The 20,839-nt window shown below is 45.3% G+C and overlaps 1 protein-coding gene across 3 annotated transcripts in view; it reads right to left on the bottom strand.

Moving 5' to 3' along the window:
- GNPTAB (N-acetylglucosamine-1-phosphate transferase subunits alpha and beta) overlaps window positions 1–20,839 on the bottom strand; it is a 75,589-nt gene that overhangs the window by 37,341 nt on the left and 17,409 nt on the right. For 2 of the 3 annotated variants that reach the window (XM_084795273.1, XM_084795272.1), the window contains exons 2-4: window positions 12,840–12,925; window positions 1,628–1,747; window positions 1,255–1,296 (exon numbers count right to left, since the gene is read on the bottom strand). In XM_084795273.1, coding sequence (XP_084651399.1) covers window positions 1,255–1,296; window positions 1,628–1,747; window positions 12,840–12,925 — 248 coding nt within the window. The remainder of the gene's footprint in view (window positions 1–1,254; window positions 1,297–1,627; window positions 1,748–12,839; window positions 12,926–20,839) is intronic. The other variant, XM_084795274.1, reaches the window with a different exon arrangement.

Below are 20,839 nucleotides of genomic sequence, written 5' to 3'. Positions count from 1 at the left end.
ATGAGATATTAAGTACTTCAGTGCTACCATTAAAAAAACTATTTTTAAGTCCACTGAAGCCCCTTGTTAGCATATTAGGAGAGAGATTCTGGCTCATACAGTCTATCCACCCCAATTAGAACAACATGAACTACAGTGGACATTACACTGACACAAATACCAGCAACGTAACCTGGTTCTAATGTGTGCACGTAGGAGAGCTTTCTATCTGAGTGAGGGCAGTGGACACATAACATGGCCAAAAAGTTCACAAAGCTGGAACCACAGCTAGCACAATGATGTGTTAAACCATTCAGCCTTCTTAGCTAGTCACAGAAATGCAGAAGAAAGCACCCTTGGCTCAATCAGCACGCCTCAAAACTGATGACTCAGGTTTAATCCAAGCACTGTAAATCTGTCCCTCTCAAACATTTCTGGCCTCAGAGCCTCAGAGGTATGAAAGATGAAAGTAAAGCAGGAGACTTCAGGTCATGACTATGACTGACAGTTTTGAGCTGGGCGTAGCCGCACACTCCTATAATCCTAGCACTTGAGGAGGAGGCAGGAGGGCCGGGAGTTCAAGGCTACGCTCAGCCACAGAGAGAATGTGAAGGCCAGCCTGAGTTAGGAGACCCTGACTCAAAAGACAAAACTAAACAAGCAAAAAGACTGTAGAGGAGCGAGGGGGTCACAATCATCTCCACAAAAGCCTTATTTTAAAGTCTAAGTGGGAAAGGAGCAGTGAAGACGGTTCTGTTTGTCAGTCAGAACTGTTTTAAGGACTCATCAGCACCGTGCATGATTGAAATCAATATATTTAGCAAAAGAGATGCATCGTTGGGCTAAATCACCTTCCAGGTCTTTAAATATATACAACGTGACAGCTCCCAAAGATAAGGACAGATTACGAATGTACAAATAAATGGTGGGAATGAATTTTATAGTCAAAACACAGGGTATAATTAGTTTGAAGAGGCCAAGGGAACAATGCATCAGGATGGATAAATGAGCACTTCTCCCCTTGCCAAAACCGAGCAGGACTGGGTTGGCCAGCACACAGACGCCACGAGTGCTCAGTCAGTACGCTGTTGAGCACTGCAAATTCTCTCTAATGCATGCACTTAACTGGGGTGTCAAAAATCGTGGGGTAGGGGTAGGGGCACTGCATCTGAGCGGTAGCTTAAATACAAAACAAAACAGTGTATGCCCACAAGTGATAATCTGGACACTTCGTCTCCTCAAGCTCTATTCCCGAGAAGAGACCAAAATGCTTACCTCTTCTTCGTTGGCTCTGTTGTGTTCTTCCCAAGGATTTCCCTAACAAAGAGCAAACACAGCTTGTTACACAGGCACCAGCCAATGCAAGCCCCAGGTGTGGACAAGGGAGACTTTACAATGCCGACTTTCTTGGTGACTTCGCTGGGACTAATATGCCAATGGGACAGGTCACAGCACTGAAAACGTAAACAAGTCATATGCTCCTGCAGTGCACTGGTGATGCTTATAAAGAGGTGGGGAAAGACATCAGCAAATCTTCCAGATGAGAGAGTAACAGTGAACCAACCCTGAGTGACCACTTCACCCATCTCAGATGTGCACCTGCGTGTCCCCGCAACCATACTATGGCCTTCTTTTTAAGCTGGTTTACCTCATAGCTTTCTGCTCTTCCTCCATTTGCTCCCGGACCTGCTGGAGTTCCTTCAGCAGCTCAAGGTCTGTGCCGTTCACCCAGGTGTAGACCACATCGATTGGCATGGGCAGACAGAGCCTAGGGCACACCACAAGTCCTCTGGCTTAATTGTGGGTTTTTCAGAACACTTGAGGAAAAGATTATAGCACAGCTTATATTTAAGAGTGGTGGCACACCTTTAATTCTAGCACTTGGGAAGCAGAGACAGGTAGTTCTGAGTCTGAAGCCACCTTGTTCTATAGAGTGAGTTCCAAGACAGCCAGGGTGAAGCAAAAACCAAAACCAACCAACCACTACCACCACCACAACCAACAACAACAAAGAGTTTAAATGTAGACATTATCAACAAAAAGGCCACAGGACTATGGCATGCCCGTGTGACAGAACTGTGTGCCGTCCAGGGGCCACTGTTGAAGGAGTGATGTCTATCAAATACCATCTCTGTGAACTGCACTGTGTTAGAAACGTCATGGAATTTGGATGATTTGATCCTCCTGTAAACAGGTTGAATGTCTTTCCTTCCTAAAGGTTACCTGAGGGGCTATTGAGAGAGAGCTCAGTGAGTTCAAGGTGCTTGCCACACAAACCTAAGACCCCAGTTCGATCCCCGGAAAGGTAAGGAGAACTAAATTAAGTCCTGGATGTTATCCTCTGCCGTGCCACCCCCACCACCAGGCATACACACGACGGTGGTGATGATGGTGATGGTGGTGGTGATGATGATGATGGTGATGATAGTGATGATAAATGAAAGATTAATGGAGGAGACTCTAATAGACAAAAGTCGGTCCTTGGAGACCCTAGAGCTCCGGTGGAGCAGACAGTGACTGGTCATCAGGCACAGGGTTTCTGCTTAGGGTGATCCAAGTCCTGGGACCAGACGGTGACCACAGCCCCTCAAACAACTGTGAATGAATGCCATGTGGTGCTGCTCTCAACCATGCACTTTAAAAATGGCGGAAATGCTAACTTTCGTGCTATGGTACGTTTTACTTCAGGAAGATGTCAAGCAGAGTGAGAATAACTTCTTCCCATTGAGATTAGATAATCTATCACTCATACAGTCCACAAATACGGGATCAGTAGGACAAGTGTGGCAAAGTACAGAGGGTACTCAGAAGCTTAAGGAGCAAAGACAGTGATGTTATCAAACAGTCCAGGCAGGAGGCTTGGCCTAAGAGAGCCGTTCCAAGTCGGGCCCTCCTCTTTTCCTTTGCTTCAGAGCCCTTCAATATCTTTCTAATAGTTAGATGACTATCAGTGACATATGTCCAAGAAGGCAGGCGACCTTCCTGCTTTGCCGTGGGGGTAGGGTAGGGTGTGAGGTGTGTTTTTTCAAGCACCTGCTCTTGTTTTCAAATCATCTGCAAAATAAGGAATGAGGGAGGCCCAGCCTTGTTTCTGTTCGGGTTTAATCCCTCCAAAAGAATGTTTCTCCTCTGGCTCACCAACTTACCAAACCAAACCAAACCAATGCCCGCCCCATCCCCAACCACCACCTCTCTGACCTATGACACAGACTTCCTGTCTGTTTGGGTTGTTGGCATTTTAGATTTCCAAACAAATGGACATGTTTTGTTTGTTTGTTTGTTTGTTTTGTTTTGTTTTAGGGCAACTCCCAAAGCCTGCCCTTTGTGGTAGTTAATTCTGATTATCGACTTGATTAGATTCAGAGAAGGCCATCCCCGTTGCCTGGGGTGCCAGACTGAACAGAAATGGCTAGGAGAAAACCAGCACTGCATTTCCTGCGGTTGTTTCCTCACCCACACCTGCCCCACACCTGCCCCACCTGTCCCACACCTGCCCCACACCTGCCCCACCTGCAAAGCCATTCAGGCCACCCTGCCTTCCCCACCATGAATCAACAGCCAAAATAGGCAAATAAATCTTTCCTCCCGTAGGGCGATCCTGGTAAGGTGTGTAGTCACAGCTACGAGGAAATACACGCTCCTGTTCTTCTTCTTGCAGCCTGGGCACAGGATTAGACTTCTGGCTGCAACTACATTTTTTTTGTCATCACGGATTAATTACTTCATGGGAAATAAATCAGTCGAAGTAACCACCACCTTCTGCTTTAAAGATGTGAGCGTGAGATTGGTGGCACGTACCTGTAATTCCAAAACTATAAAGAGGTGTAAGAAACGAAAATACAGGGCTGGAGAGATGGCTCAGAGGTTAAGAGCACTGGCTGTTCTTCCAAAGGTCCTGAGTTCAATTCCCAGCAACCACATGGTGGCTCACAACCATCTATGATGTGATTTGATGCCCTCTTCTGGCCTGCAGGTGTACATCCAGATAGAGCACTCATATACATAAAATAAATAAATGTTTAAAAAAAAAAAAAAAGGAAGGAAGATACTGAGTCAGCCTGGGTTATGCTGAGACCTTGCCCCGACTCTATCTCCAAAATGATGTGGTGCTTATATTCTAGATGAGTAAAAACAGAAGCAGCTGGGTGTGGTGGCGCACACCTTTAATCCCAATCAGGAGGCACAGGCAGGTGGACCTCTGTGAGCTCAAGGTTGGCCTGGTCTACAAAGCAAGTCCAGGACAGCCAAGGCTACACAGAGAAACCCTGTCTCGAAAAAAACAAAAACAAACAAACAAAAAAACAGGAGATAAACTAAATAGATACGAAGCCAGAGATGTTAAATGTCACAGAGAAGATAACAGAAAATTTAGAAACCATTTATATAGGACTATTTTTAGATACAGATATCAGCTGGTCTTACAGAGCAAGTAGGTTTGGGTAGGAATGTAGCTGGGTGGTAGAGTGTTTTTTCAGGATGCAAGAGGTCTATGGTTCTAACCTCAGCTCTGAAGGGAAAAGTGCTGGGGATACAGCACTGTAGAAAAAAAGGCGTAAAGTGTGGGAATGAGCCAGTTTGGAAGCTGGAGGAGGAAGAAGGCTGGGAAAAGGTGTTTTCATGTGTCCTGAGACACGTGCATATCTGGCTTGGCCAAGAGATTAGGAAGGACCAAGCAAACGGGAGACCCTAACTAGAAACAGAGCTCAGAGACACCAGGGGTCCCAGCGCTGTCAGGAAAGTGACGTCACCTATGTGATAGCTGAGTGGTGACCGATCATCACTGACCCCAGCACAGACGAGGCCTCACAATATGTTGTTCTTGGGACACCCTGGCTGCTTCCCCTCCCCTTATATGATTAAGAACTCACAGTAAAAGCCAGGCACAGTGGCACATGTCTGTAATCCCAGCAGTCGGGAGGCAGAGGCAGGGGGAATCTCTGTGAGTTCGAGGCCAGCCTGGTCTACAAAGCGAGTCCAAGACAGCCAAGGCTACACAGAGAAACCCTGTCTCAAAAAAACCCCCAAAACCAACCAACCAACCAACCAACCAAACGAACGTGGAGGATGCTTTGGGTTGGTTCCACTTCTGCCTTCCTGCATCCACTCTCCCTCGTTAGCCCTATTCTCTTGGAAGAGCGTTGACTCACAGTAGGCACCTTCCCCAGCACTTTATTCTTGAGGGGGTTGTTACTCCTCTTAGAACTTCCTACCTACTCTCTTCCACGTGATAGCCAGGACCCAGGGCACGAGTGGAGCTATGCATCCTGGGTCCTGCTTTAACTACACACTTATTTTTCTCTCCAGCATCTCCGGGCGCTCTCTCTTCCCACTGAGACAATATCAGAAACGTTCCCTCTAGGTTTCCCTGCACACATCCTTCAGTGATTCTCACACGGTAACTGGCAGCTACAAGGAGGACTGACTCATCAGCAGGCTGCGGCTCTCCGTCAGGCTCTAACTGGGCAGTCAGGGTGGGGCCTCAGAAGGCTCTCCTCCAAGTTCTCAGCTAATGCGGCCACGGTCGACCACACAGCTGCGTTCTACGGAGCTAGGCTACACTGCCAGTCCTGTACGGAAGATTCATGAATTCTTCTTGTTCACTGCTATCCACCTAGGGTCTTGAAAATGCTGTGCATAATCTCATTAAAGTTATTATCGTTGTTGCTGCTGTGTGTGGGTGTTTTGCTTGCACGCATGTCTGTGTACCCTCTATGGACCTGGTGCCTGCAGAGGCCAGGAAAGGCTGTTGGGTCTCCTGGAACCAAAGTCTGGAAGAGGCATCAGTGCTCTTTACCGCTGAGCTATCTCTTTAGCCCCAGGAACTGTAATTCCTTCGGCACATATGTATGTGTGTTTCCTGTTAACATCTATCTGACTCAGTATACCCACATACAACTTATCCACGGTCACTCCGGCTCCCGGTCTCCCAAATGCTCTTATTGCAGAGTGTGGGATGGGTGTTTGTGTTGATGGGGGTGGCTTGTTTGCGGCAGGGAAGGCACATGCTCGCGTGTGGAGGGCAGAGAAGAGCCTTGAGGTGTCAGTTCTCACAAGTCATTAGGTTTGTTGTGTCAAGCATTTATACACTACCCTGTGAGGAGGAGGAGGAGAAAGGGGGAAAGAAAACAAAAGGAAAATTAAAAACCCTGCTTGATTTAATACACTTTTCAATGGAAATGTGGAAAAGGAGGGAAGAGACTGCATATTCTGTGGTTTTCCTGGCAAAGTAATTACTCGTTCTTAACGTTTTTTAATAGATTCAGGAGATATAGGTAAATGTCCAGCTGAGGAAAACAACTCAAGTTCTTCAAATGAGCCTGGTGTCACATGCCCAGTTATCTCATGGGTTAAACTGAAAGCCCGAAAGACATCACATGATCAGCTCATGGCCGTGACTCAGCTGTCTGGCTATCAAGCATGGCAGAGATGAGGCTGGGCCTTTAGTTTTATAACCACTAGACCGTGATCTTGGTTTCCAGATGACGAGGAAGCCTGTGACTCAGAATGAGAAGTGATGGTGACAAAGATGTGATACAATTTGCACTCAAGTCACGATGTAAAAGGAACTCCTACGGCCCTTTTGCAGACCCTTAGTTCTACAGTAGAAAAACAAAAGAACAAAAAAGAAAACAAAAAAGACAAAGCAATCCAGAACTTAAGTAGTTGGGATTTACAACTTAATACCCATGTTTTAAACATGATAAAAATCCCAGAACTTAGGAGGCAGAAGCAGGTGGGTCTCTGAGCTCAGGGCCAGCCTGGTCTACAGAGCAAGTTTCAGGACAGCCAGGGCTACACAGAGAAAGCCTGTCTTGAAAAAACAAAACAAAGAAGTACAGAAACTAACAGAAGAATAGAGGCTTTTAATAAACATTACAGTACTTAGTGAAACCCCAAAATGGCTGACACATCATTCCCAAAGATCTTAGCCTGCAGTCTCCCTGCACTTGGGAGGCTGAGGCAGGATTCTGAATGTGGAGCCGGAGTGGGCTACATATCGAGACCTGTTTCATAAATAAATACGTAGTCAAGATTTATAAAGTTCTTTATAAAGGGGCTGGGTGTGGTGGTGCACACCTTCAATCCCAGCACTCAGGAGACAGGGCAGGCAAGCTTGCTTTACACAGCAAGCTCCAGGCCAGGCAGGCCTACATAATGAGAGACTGTCTCAACAAAACAAAAATCCTTCAGAAAGGAAACAAGAGTATCTGATTAAAACCACTGAGCTTGGGCTCAGGTCTAGGACACACGCATACCCTGCTCTCAGGGAGGATGTGGGTTTGGCTCCCAGCAGCCAGATAGCTAGCAACTGCCCTTAATTCCAACTCCGAGGGATCTGATGCCCTCTTCTGGCCTTTATGGGCACTGCATTCACACATACAACCCTTCTACCCACATACACACATAACTAAAAATTAAGACAAACAAATTAATTAAAAAAAAAAATTTTAACTACAGCCGGGCATGGTGGCACACGCCTTTAATCCCAACACTCAGGAGGCAGAGGCAGGTGGATCGCTGTGAGTTCGAGGCTAGCCTGATCTACAAAGCGATTCCTGGACAGCCAAGGCTACACAGAGAAACGCTTTCTCGAAAAACAAAACAAAACAACAACAACAAAAATTAACTAAATTCAAAAATTCACATTTTCTAACAACTTAGTTTTCTTAAAAGTCTGGCATTTCTTCAAAGCAGAGACATATTGATCTGTGCATTGTCACAACAAGACGTACATAGTAGGTGCTCCATAAATGTTGGGTCGGGAGAGAATCAACTGTTGCTGAAGGGCAAGTCAGCAAAGCATGGAAGTCACTCCATGATGGGCACTTTCATGAGGACTCAGCTGACCTGCAGCCTCAGGACCTCCAGGAAAGTGCTTAGAAAGAAACTCGAGTTCCAAGAGACACTCCGAGACCTGCAGACTCAGCAACTCTGGGGTGGGAAGAAACTGCCCTTTGCTCACACCCTCCACTGCACACAAAATTGAACAACCATCACAGGGAATGTTTAGCAGCCTTCCCTGAGTCTGCTGGCTGTAAGACTGAAAACTACGGAGGCCCACAAGACCTTTGGCTCATAGGTTATAATTGTTCATGGTCTCCATATTTGCAACATAATGGGACGTCTTAAAGCAATGAGCTTCCTCGCCTGTTAATGGTTATAGCTTCTCCAAAAAATTAAAATAAAAAAAGATAAAATAAAGCCAGGCGTGGTGGCGCAGGCCTTTAATCCCAGCACTCGGGAGGCAGAGGCAGGCTGATCACTATGAGTTCAAGGCCAGTCTGGTCTATAAAGTGAGTCCAGGACAGCCAAGGCAACACAGAGAAACTGTCTCAAAAAACCAAACCAAACCAAAACAACAACAAAATAAAACGTTTATAGCTTGTCATGAAAAGCACAATTTTCTTGGGCCAGGGGATAAAATGACTGCTCTGCCAGCACAGGGGGTTTGATCCTCAAAGCCCCAAGACCAAACAATTAAACTATTATTTTCTTGTGTATGTGTGGAGGAGGTGTGTGTGCACATGGGCCAGAGAAAACCAGGGTCAGGTGACAGTCACTTTTTTTTTTTTTAAAGACAAGGTATCTCACTGGCCTAGAGCTTTTATCAATAGGTTCAACTTGCTGCCAGCAAGCTCCCTACACCTGCTCGCCTCTGCCTCCCCAGCACTGGGGTTACAAGGGTTCATCCGGCTATTTTGCCCTGGGTTCTGGGGTGGGGGGGCGTCACTCTGGGTTCTTAAGCTTACTTGCAAACACTTTATGGACAGATCTATCTCTGAAACCCAGAAGCTGTATTTTCTAGGCAACAACAGCAAAACTTAGATAGAGGCGTTACTGTGGTTTCTGAAAATTTCTGTTCGGCTTAACAGAACCAAGCTGGCATCTTATAGCTTCCAGTTTCAATGTGTTGACATATGACACTTTGGTTAGGCAACCGAGGGAGAAAAGGGTTTTGGAGAAAAGCCCTGATCACACAGACATGGGAGGGGCATCGTTTGCTAGCCTTTTCAGACAATAGATTATATATATATATATATATTCTCCTCTGATACTAAAACCAAAATCAGCCATAGCGACTTAAGGGTTGCCTGCAGAGTGGAATCTGAAAATATACACGAATGCAGATCTGCCAAAAGCTGATACCTTTTATTGATCTTTTTACATGGTATTAACAGGTGCGATTTCAGAGATGAGACCAACGCTAACCAAAAAGAACTGTGAAGCTGTTAGTGTCTCCATGTTGGAAGCAAGTCCTATAACCCTGAAAACATAAATGGAGTCATCACTAACAAATACCATTATGTGCTTTCCTTGAAATGACAAGATGACCGTGTTCACTGCCTAGAAATAGAAGTAATTAAGTCTGAGTAGTCATCACACTGTCGTCTGCTCTATAAAGTAACAGGAATTGCCATGAAAAAGATGGCTGGTTGGACTTGTGACTCAGCCGCCTGAGGGCCTTTTACTTAAGCAATCAACAGGTAGCTAGTGTGCACATTATCTAAAGCAGTGATTCTCCACCTTCCTAATGCTGAAGTGCAGAAGATCTGATATCCAACCCCAAAGGGTCTTGGACCACAGCCGCTGATCTAGGGTATTAGCAAGATACGCACTCAAGGGTCAACCTGTCATCAGGCTAACAATTGCTCTACTTCATCATGAGCATTTGTGAATACAACCTTCCTGTTCTGTTCCCTTTAATTAATGCAATGGTAGACTATTAGTGTGTAAGCAATTTTACACACTATTCCTAGACCATTCACTAATGCATATAATTTTTTATTTTTATTTATTTATATATTTTTTTTTGGTTTTTTTGAGACAGGGTTTCTCTGTGTAGCCTTGTCTGTCCTGGACTCCCTTTGTAGACCAGGCTGGCCTCGAACTCACAGCGATCCACCTGCCTCTGCCTCCCGAGTGCTGGGATTAAAGGCATGCGCCACCACACCCGGCCTGCATATAGTTTTTTAAAAAGCAAATTCCACACAGGCATTTGTTATAGAAAGATCTTTAATTCCACTGGACCCCCTGGGTGTCTTTGAAAACTGCTGCTTTAAAGATTCTAAGAGGGGGCTGGAGAGATGGCACGGTGGTTAAGAGCACTGACTGCTTTTACAGAGGACCTGGGTTCAATTCCCGGCACCCACATGGCAGCTCACAACTGTCTATAACTCCAACTGACACCCTCACACAGACACATATGCAGGCAAAACACCAATGCACATAAAATAAAAACAAATTATTTAAAAAAAAAAAAAGATCCTGAGGGGTCAGTGGTGGCACACGCCTTTAATTCCAGCACTTGGAGGGCAAAGGCAGGTGGGTCTCTGAGTTAGAGGCCAGCCTGGTCAACAGAGTGAATTCTAGGACAGCCAAGGCTACACAGAGAAACCCTGTCTCAAAAAACAAACAAACAAATAAATAAATAAGAAAGATAGATTGATTGACTGGACCTAAGAGATGGGTGTCTTTTCCTTACATTGATTACATCTCTCTCCCACTACTGTTACAACAGATACAAACATCTCTATGTCTAGAGAGAGTTCATCTTTGTGGAAGATGTGCACTAAAGACCAAAGTGGGAGCTGAAGGCTTGAGCTGGAGCATTGGCTCAGTGGTTGAAAGCACTTGCTGCTCTCGTAGAAGACCTGGGTTCGGTTCCCAGCACCCACTCAGGCAGCTCACAACCACCTGAAACTGCAGTTTGGGAGAATCTGATGCTCTCTCCTGGCTTCCATGGGTCCTACATGTAATTACACATAGCCATATACAAGTACCTAATTAAAAAAAAATATATATATATATATAAAATAAGCAATAGTTTTCTAGACCAAAAAGAAAGGGGGGAGGGCAGGGGTATGTGACTAATTTTGTGCACAGGAAGTATAATATTGGGGTAAAAATTGCTTCTGAGAGCCGGGTGTGGTGGCTCACGCCTGTAATCCCAGCACTCGGGAGGCAGAGGCAGGTGCATCGCTGTGAATTCGAGGCCAGCCTGGTCTACAAAGTGAGTCCAGGACAGCCATGGCTACACAGAGAAACCCGGTCTTGAAAGACCAAAAAAATCAAGCAAACAAAAAGACAAAAGAAAAAAAGAATAAGGATTTCATCAGGAAGCTTGGCCTAAACAGAGAGATGCTACCGGTACTTCACAGAGGCAGGAAGATGTGATGACCAGGGCTGGAGAGATGGCTCAGAGGGTAAGAGCACTGTCTGCTCTTCCAAAGATCCTGAGTTCGATTACCAGCAACCACATGGTAGCTTACAACCATCTATAGCCTCTAATGTCCTCTTCTGGACACTATATAATATATATATATATATTTGTATCTGTTGTAACAGTAGTGGGAGAGAGATCAATGTAAGGAAAAGACACCCATCTCTTAGGTTCAGTCAATCAATCTATCTTTCTTATTTATTTATTTATTTATTTATGTGTGTGTATATATATATATAAAATGAATATATATTCATATATAATATATATTTTAAAATGGGATGGGCAAAAGTGCAAGGACCAGCCTGGCAGTTACTGTGGGCATGCCTTGGTTGACATGGTGATGTTAAGCTGGCCAATGTTCCCAACTAGCTGGGTAGTGGCTACCTGGTTCCCATATCCTGTACCTCAAAGGACTGGAGAGATAAAATGAGTCCATGAAAACTAGTCTATTCAACACTGCAAGGCAAGATTATTTCTTGGACATCAAGATTTTTCACCTACAAAATAGAATGAACTAGAAGGTTTCTTCAGGTGGGTGTGTATCCTCTGAAATATATGAACCAAGTCACACCTCTACTAAAGCATCGACATGGATAATGAGTGCTTAGAACTTGTAGAGGGTTAGGATGTTGCAGATTCAGAGCCAAATCCTCTTGGGCGATTTCCAATATCCTTAACTGCCATCCAGTGCTCACCTCTGTGTCACATCTAAGATCCTTGTCACTACCAGGTAATATGTGCAGGTAAAAAACATTTAAAATGTGTTAACAGCTGGGCATGGTGCTAAGTCTAGGACAGCCAAGGCTACACAGAGAAACTCTATCTCAGAAAAAAAACAAAACAAAAAAATGTATTAACAGATCACTAGTTTCCATCAATCCAAAAGCTAGCACTGCCATCATCTGAAACCGAGAGCAGAGATTCCCCCAGTTTACTACAAGCCCTGTGGTGGTTTGAATAGGAGTGGCTTCCCCCCCCCCCCCCAGACTCATGTGTTTGAATGCTTGGCCCACAGGGAGAGGCACTATTAGGATCTGCAACCTTGTTGGAGGAAGTGTGTCACTGTGGGGGGCGGGCTTTGAGGTCTCCTATGCTCAGGCTCCACCCAGTGTGGTATACAGACCCCCTTCGGCTGCCTTCAGATCAAGATAGAGTAATCTCAGCTCCTTCTCTAGCACCGTGCCGGCCTGCATGCCGCCATGCTTCCCGCCGTGATGATAAAGGGACGAAACCTCTGAAACTGTAAGCCAGCCCCACTTACATGTTGTCCTTTGTAAGTGCTGCCTCGGTCACGGTGTCTGTTCACAGCAATGAAACCTGAACACTCTCACTTACCCAATGTTCCCATCAATCTGGTTGAAAAATACATTCATTACTTCCTTTTGCTACATAACTATAAAAAAAATCATAAGTCATTTCCACATAGGAGTATGCGACTTGACAGTTAGCATCCATGCTCCTGGCTACTTATATCTGCCTCAAACAGTAACCAGTTTATTTCCTCGGAGGTGAGAGACATGTTTTGTATCGACACAAACAACCTGGAAAGATCTCGTTAACCAACCACCATATTTAAAACACGACTCGTTATTTGCGTTCAGATAACAGAAGCCCTCCAGGCTCACTCTCATCTTACCGATTCTGAAAGGATTTGCCAGCAATATTGTCTCTGTAGGAGTCAAACAGAACGTGGTACTGATCGCGGCTCCATTCCAGAACCACCTAGAATAAAAAGAAAAATACCAATACTTTCTGTGCATCAAAGGCTAACAGATCAATACAAAAGCCCACTTCAATTCATGAGCAACTGCTGAGGGAGCAGATCCAGCAGTCCAAGGCGCCCACCCACACCCGACACCCTGCTGAAGCCAGTAAATTAGCTAACATTGTGGCTTAGACACCTGAGAAGACTGAGGATCTCACTGACTGTGGGGCAGGGCCTGGGAATACAGAATGTTTAAAAGGAAGTGATTAAAAAAAAAAAAAGATTTGTTATGTATACAGTGTTTTGCCTGCATGTACTCCTGTACGCCAAGAGGGCATCAGATCTCATTATAGACGGCTGTGAGCCACCACGCAGTTGCTGGGAATTGAACTCAGGATCTTTGGAAGAGTAGCCAGTGCTCTTAACCTCTGAGCCATCTCTCCAGCTCTTGGAAGTAATGCTTGAATGGGGTCTTGAACGAGGATGAGAAAGGGAATGGGAAGGGTGTTTGGAGCAAGTTGCTTGAGGGCACCTATGAAGTTGGATTTTTCAATGTTTTCTTTTTTTTTTTATTACATGTGCATTGCTGTTTTGCCTGCATGTGTGCCTGTGTGAGGGTGTCGGATCCCCTGGAACTGGAGTGGCAGGCAGGTGTGAACTGTCATGTGGGTGCTGGGAATCGAACCCCGGTCCTCTGGAAGAACAGCCAGTGCTCTTAATCCCTGAGCCACCCCTCCAGCTCCATGAGGTTGGCTCCACTACCCCTACCCCTTCCCCAGACAGGGTTTCTCTGTGTGTAGCCTTCCTGTCCTGGGCTCGCTTTGCAGACCAGGCTGGCCTTGAACTCATAGAGATCCACCTGCCTCTGCCTCCCTAGTGCTGGGATTAAAGGCGTGTGCTACTACCACCCGGCTTGTGGTTGCCTTTTTCTAGCACAGAATGGGTAGATAGAGAAAATCAAAGCTAGGACAGTAAGCTGGACCCCGACTATGACCTGCCTGCCACGCATGGTTTAGCAGGCGTTCTGGAGGGCTGTAAGGCAGCCTGTGCGCCACCTGAGAACACCAACAGCAAGAGAAGACGCTGACATCTCCTGGGTGATGATGACCTCACCACCTGAGGCTTCCACTGATGGCCTTGCCACAGGAGCTTCCGGTGGGTGCTCCACAAACTCACCATACACAGATCTTGTTTCCCCTTCCACTTCCTGAGCACTGAGGAAGTGCTCTTGCTCGCAAACACCCTACCGCTGCGCATCTGCTCTAGGCCTCATCAACTCTCAGCTCCCGGCCCTCCCTTTCTCCTTCCTCTCAGTAGGATTTTGCCTACATACATACACACATGACGCGCTCCAGGGGCTCTGGGAAGCCTTCCCTTTACAGCCTTCTAGCTGATCTCCCACTCTATCCCAAATCCTCTATAGCTTTCAACGGCATCCACATTCTTCTAGAACCCTCAGCCCTCTCCACCGCATCTGCCCTCCCCCATCTCAGTGGTCTATGGAGGCTCTACGCTGTAGAGTCCAATGACATTTGCCGGACCCTGTCATCGTCATGGTGAATGAAGTTAAAGACTCACGCAGCCGTCCTCCAGCTGGACTTCAAATTCCTAGAGGAGGAAGAAAGAGCTCTCTGTCTTTGATATCAGGCAGAACCAAGCCCGTGGCTACAAAATGTCACCTGCCCTTTGAAATGCAGGTGTGCCCATTTTCAGTCGTTGATGCCAACTCACTGAGTACAGACAAAGCAATTCTCCACCAATGTCTCTGTGTGGTCTGCCATGGGACAACTACTTATCACTCTTGAAAAACAAGCCACAAAAAAATTAAGCTAGGAAAACTGTGCTAGCTGGCTGTCCAGGAGACGCAATGGGGGAAGGGAGGGTGTATGACGTCACCAAGGGTCATGCTCAGCTGATAGGCTTAGCGTTCCCTCACCAGAAAAAACCAACCTCGCCGGTTCCAGAGTGCTTCGGTAGACTAGGAAGAAATAAGGAAACCCCTTGTTTCTTGGCTCAATCCAAATGCCCCCTTCTTTCTCCAAGCAACTTTTACCTTGACTGCTGACTTGGAAATTAGCCGCCCACTGTCTGTAGTATTCCACGCCTGTTAGCATTGTTGTTTTTATTTATTTTTATTTATTTCTGCCTATATCTATGTCTGTACACCACATGTATCAAGGCCAGAAAAGGGCACAAGATCCCTCGGACAATTGTGAGCTGCCATGTGGGTACTGGGAATCGAACCCAGGTCCCCTGGAAGAACGGCCAGTGCACTTAAATGTTGAGCCACCTCTCGAGCCCCAGTTTTGCTGTCCTCATTGACTTTTTCTCCTGTGTTAGCCAGGCATACTAGACACTGCATGGTTTCTGGAAATTTCATTGTTGTAATGGCATGATAGTTGAAGCATTATATGGCACTAGTGCAAATTAAAAATTTTTATATGGAAATTAGTATCACTTAAAAATATTGTTATTTATTATGTATACCAAAAGAGGGCACCAGATCTCATTATAGATGGTTGTGAGTCACGAAGTAGCTGCTGGGAATTGAACTTAGGGCCTTTAAAAGAGCAGTCAGTGCTCTTAACCTCTGAGCCATCTCAGCGTCACTTTTTTGTTTGTTTGTTTTGCTTTTCAAGACAGGGTTTCTCTGTGTAGCCATGGCTGTCCTGGACTCACTTTGTAGACCAGGCTGGCCTCGAACTCCCAGCAATCCGCCAGCCCCTGCCTCCTAATGTCACTTTTTACAGATGAAATGTACTCAAAACTTTCCCTCCAGACACCACCCTCTCACCCAGCGGTTCTTAACCTGTGGGTCCCCTCACATCAGGTACTCTGCATACCAGATGTTTACATGAGGATTCATAACAGGAGAAAAATTACACTTATAAAGAGGCAACAAAATAATTTTATGGTCAGAGCAACAGGAAGAACTGTATCAAAGGGCCGCAGCATTGGGAAGGTTGAGAACCACTGCTCTAAACCATTTTCCTCAGAATAATGTTTATTGTTAAACGATTTCCACTCATGAGGGTGGCTTGTTGGTAAAAAATCTGAGACTAGATGAACTATGATTCCATTTTTGAAAATGATCTGCAGTGGCGCACGCTCTGTAATCCTAGTACTTTGGGAGGCAGAGGCAGGTGGATCTCTGTGAGTTCGAGGCCAGCCTGGTCTATAAAGTGAGTCCAGGACAGCCAAGGCTACACAGAGAAACCTTGTCTCAAACAAACAAACAAACAACAACAAAGTATAAATACCATTAGAAAGAAACTTGTTATATTAGTTAAAAACGCTTTTGTGTGTATGTGTGTGTGTGCGTATGTGTTGTGCACATCTGCATGAATGTGTATATTTGTCAAAGAGCAACATGGGATATCTTCCTCAGGTGCTCTCTGTCTTGTTTTTTTGAGGCAGAGTCTCTCATGAAGCCTGGAGCCCACTGATTCTGCTAGACTGGATGGCCACTGAGCTCTGGGATCCGCCTGTCTCTACCTTTCCCTCTAGGACTGAGACGGAAGAGCCACGCTTCTGCATTCATTGTTAGTGTGGGTGCTGATGACAAGAACTCAGGGTCTCGGGCTTGCGGATTGGGTCCTTCACTGCCTGAGCTAACACCCACGTTCCTAGAGCTGCTCCCTACAGCCTTAGCCACAGGGCCACACTCACCTGGCTGTACCTTTGCCCAGGCTGCTTACTCAGGCACACTTGCAGCTGGCTTGTTAAATATACACGCAGCCACTCACCAGTTCTAAAACTGGTGTTTACCCAACAGACCAGACATCCAGAGACCCCAAACTACTTCCCTGAGATGGCCATAAACGATCACAGTTAAATAAAAAGAACATTTTCTTAGTCTGGCCTTATGGTTGCCTTTTTTATTTTTCTTTCTTTTTTTTTTTTTTTTTTTTTTTTCTCCAGACAGGGTTTCTCTGTGTAGCCCTGGCTGTCCTGGACTCACTTAGTAGACCAGGCTGGCCTCAAACTCACAGCGATCCGCCAGCCCCTGCCTCCGGAGTGCTGGGATTAAAGGCGTGCGCCACCACGCCTGGCCACCCTTATGGTTGCTAAAATGCTCAGCTCAAGTGAAGAGTTCCTCCTGCAAGTTGTTCTCTGACCTCCATATGCATGCCACGGCAATACCTGCATATGGACGCGACACATGCGTGTGCACACGAGCACACATACGCATATGTGCACACACATACATGTACACATACAGGTGCACACATATACACACAATAAATTAATTAAAATGTAATGGAAATTTTAATGTAAAATGAGAATATAGTTTTATTGTTTTTTTTTTAAGATGAAATGCATGCCACAGTAGAGTAATGGTAAGTGATAGGGAACTTCATCTTTCTTTGTATCAGAGGAGGGGCTAGGTGGGCTGAAGAGACAGTTCAGCAGTTAAGGCAGCCCCCCACTGCTCTTGCAGAGGAATGGACTTTGGTTCCCAGCTGTCCTGTAACCACTGGTCCGGTTACATCCTCCTGTGTAAGTCCAGTTCCAGAGGATCACATGCCTCCAGCCTCAGCCAGCAACTACACTCACCTGTAACACACACACCTAGACACTCATATACAAATGCACATAATTAAAAGTAAATACAGAAGAGGAGGAGGCGGAGAGGAGTCTGGAAGGATGGTGCAGTGGTTAACGGCATCCGTTATTCCTGCAGAGGACCTGGATTCAGCTCCCACACCTACCCGGCAACTCAGATTGCAGCTCTGGTTTCAGGGAAGTCTTCTGGCTTCCTCGGCATCCACGCAGCCACCTGACACACGCACACATGCAGGTGAAGCGCTCTTGTAAGAGTGTTTATATGCAAGAGTGTTTTAAGTGTATATAAAATAAAAACGATACGTGTTTTTTAGTGGGAAAAGGCAGAAGAGAACTGGGGCTGGGTATAGCTCAGGAGTAGAATATGTGCTTAGTATGTACAGAGTCCCGCATTCATCCCACATGATACAAAGGTCAAAAGATTTATTATCAGAAAATTTGAACCTGATACTTAACCGTTGTATAAACCTAGGACACTTTCCTACTTTCAATTTCTCTTTCTGTGTAATGACAATATTAATGCCACCTGCTTTATGAGACTGTCCAACATATTTACAGACAAACAGTTCACAGACTCTTCTCTCGGTCTCTGTCACTGTCTCTCTCTGTCTCTGTCTTTCTCCCTCCCCCCTCCCTTTCTCTGGTTTTTTGAGACAGGGTTTCTCTGTGTAGCCCTGGCTGTCCTAGACTAGCTTTGTAGACCAGGCTGGCCTCAAACTTGCAGTGATCCGCCTGCCTCTGCCTCCCAAGTGCTGGGATTAAAGGTGTGCGCCACCACACCTTGCTAACAGGACTCTTACAATGGCACTTATAATATTATAATTTAACTCTTATAGAACTTGCCAGAGCTTCTCCACAATGTATACATTTATCAAAACATCCCACAGCACCCCATAGATTTATGTGCAATTTCCATGAGTCAACTTAAAGACAGGATAAAGGCTGCCATGCCTGAGAGCCAGGGACTTGATTTCCAGAGCCTTGCCCAATGCCTACCACACAAATCAACAAACACGGCTAACAGATGAACAAGGGTGGGGCCTTGGAGGTGCTCACCACCCCCACGTTTCCTTCCAGAACTTTCCTGCTTTGGACCCACTTCCACGGAGTTATAGTGAAGCCGAGAGCCAGAACTTGAAGAGGCAAGAGCAGGCTTGAACACACGGCATATGGCATTCTCTGCAAAATGACGGCGAACTGCCCTGTGAAGTGAGAGGAGACTATAGCCTCCACACAACAAGCGTGGAGCCCTGTCTGCACAACACAGCTAAGGCTCTTCCTAGTGTGACACCCAGAAACCCAGCTCAACTACATTATAGTGCAGTTTTCAGTTTCAGACAACAAAATTTAGTTGTGTATTAAGAGGAAGTACAGGACCAAATGACTTTTTTAAAAAGATATTCTGGGGGCTGGAGAGATGGCTCAGAGGTTAAAAGCACTGGCTGTTATTCCAAAGGTCCTGAGTTCAAGTCCCAGCAACCACATGGTGGCTCACAACCATCTATAATGTGATCTGGTGCCCTCTGAATACTGTATAAATCATGAATAAATAAATATTTAAAAAATATATATATGTTCTGGCCTAGAGATGTATGGCACTTGGTAATGCAGCACTTTGCCCAGGTAAATAATCCTGGATTTGAGGACACTGGTTGTCCCGGGGCTTTTACAAAGCGTTGTACTTCAAAAGTTATAGTACTAAACCAAGCATGGTATTGAAACAAAAGCAGACACAGTGATCATTGAATTAAACAGAAGATCCAGAAACAAATCCACAAATCTACAGACATCCAATTTCTGATTAAAAAAAAAAAAAGGCAAGTATACATAGTATAGAGTCTGGGTAAAAGACATTTTCAAGAAATGGTGCTCATCAGACTAGATGTCAGCATGTACAGGAATCCAAACAGGTTGGGTGTGGTAACGCCTTTAACCCCAGCACTTGGGAGGCAGAGGTAGGCGGATCTCTGTCTGTGAGTTCAAGGCCAGCCTGGTCTACAAAGCAAGTCCAGGACAGCCAGGACCACAAGAGAAGCCTTGTCTTTAAAAAAAAGGTGGGGGGCAGGGGCTGGAGAGATGGCTCAGAGGTTAAGAGCACTGTCTGTTCTTCCAAAGGTCCTGAGTTCAATTCCATAGCAACCACATGGTGGCTCACAACCATCTATAATGTGATCTGGTGCCCTCTTCTGGCCTGCAGGAGTACATACAGGCACAGCATTGTATACATAATAAAGAAATCTTAAAAAAAAAAAAAGAATCCAAACTATTCCATACTTATCGCCCTGCATAAAACTAAACTCCATATCTTTCAAAGACCTCAACATAAAACCTGAAAGAAGAAAAGGGGAACCGCTTTGAACACATTGGCATAGGAGACAACTTTCTGAACAGAACATCGTTAGCACCAGCACTAAGATCAACAATTAATAAATGGGACCTCATGAAACCGAGACACTTCTGCATGTTTGGACAAAGTAGCAGCCTACAGAATAAGAAAAAAAAAATATATATATATATTTTAATCAACTACACATCAGATAGAGGAGTAATCCAATTATATAAAGAACTCCAAAAACTAGACATAAAAAAAAATAAAATAACCCAATTAAAAGTGGGGTACAAATCAAAACAGAGGCCTCAAAAGAGAAAACTCAAATGGCTGACAAACACTTAAAAGAAAGGTTCAACATCCTTAGCCATCAGGGAAATGTAAATCAAAATTACTTTGAGGTTTCATCTTACATCTGCCAGAAGGGCTAAGACCAACAAAACAAGTGACAGCTCATACAGCCCGTACTGTATGAGCTCATTGCTGGTGGGAGTGCAAACCTGTACAGCCACTATGGAAATCAGTGTGGCGGTTCCTTAGAAAGATAGGAATACGTCTACCTCAAGATCCAGTTGTACCACTCTCAGGCATATACCCAGAGGACACTTCATCCTACCACAGAGACACTTGCTCAACTATGTTCACTGCTGCTCTATTCATAACAGTCAGGAATCAGAAACAATCTAGATGTCCCTCAAAAGAACTGATAAAGAAAATGTGGTACATCTACACGATGGAGTAGTACACAGCCATTAAAAATAATGACATCATGAGCTTTAGAGGCAAATGGTGGGAACTAGGAAAAAAAATCATTTTGAGTGAGGTAACCTAGACCCAGGAAGACAACTTTGATATGTACCCCCCTTGTGTGTAGGTACAAGCTGTTAAGTCAATGACAGACAAGCTACAATCTCTAGAACCACAGAGGTTGGGTATAGGTAGCGTAGGGGACTAGGGGAGACAGATCTCATTAGAAAAGGAAGTAGACTAGATATTTACAGATGGATGAGAGGGTTGGAATAGGAGACTCGGGTGG

This window comes from Acomys minous, assembly GCF_964271855.1.
Source record: "Acomys minous genome assembly, chromosome: 9".
In the NCBI taxonomy this organism is placed as follows: domain Eukaryota; kingdom Metazoa; phylum Chordata; class Mammalia; order Rodentia; family Muridae; genus Acomys; species Acomys minous.
The sequence above is the reverse complement of the archived record's forward strand: the minus strand, read 5'-3'. Positions and strand labels throughout refer to the sequence as shown.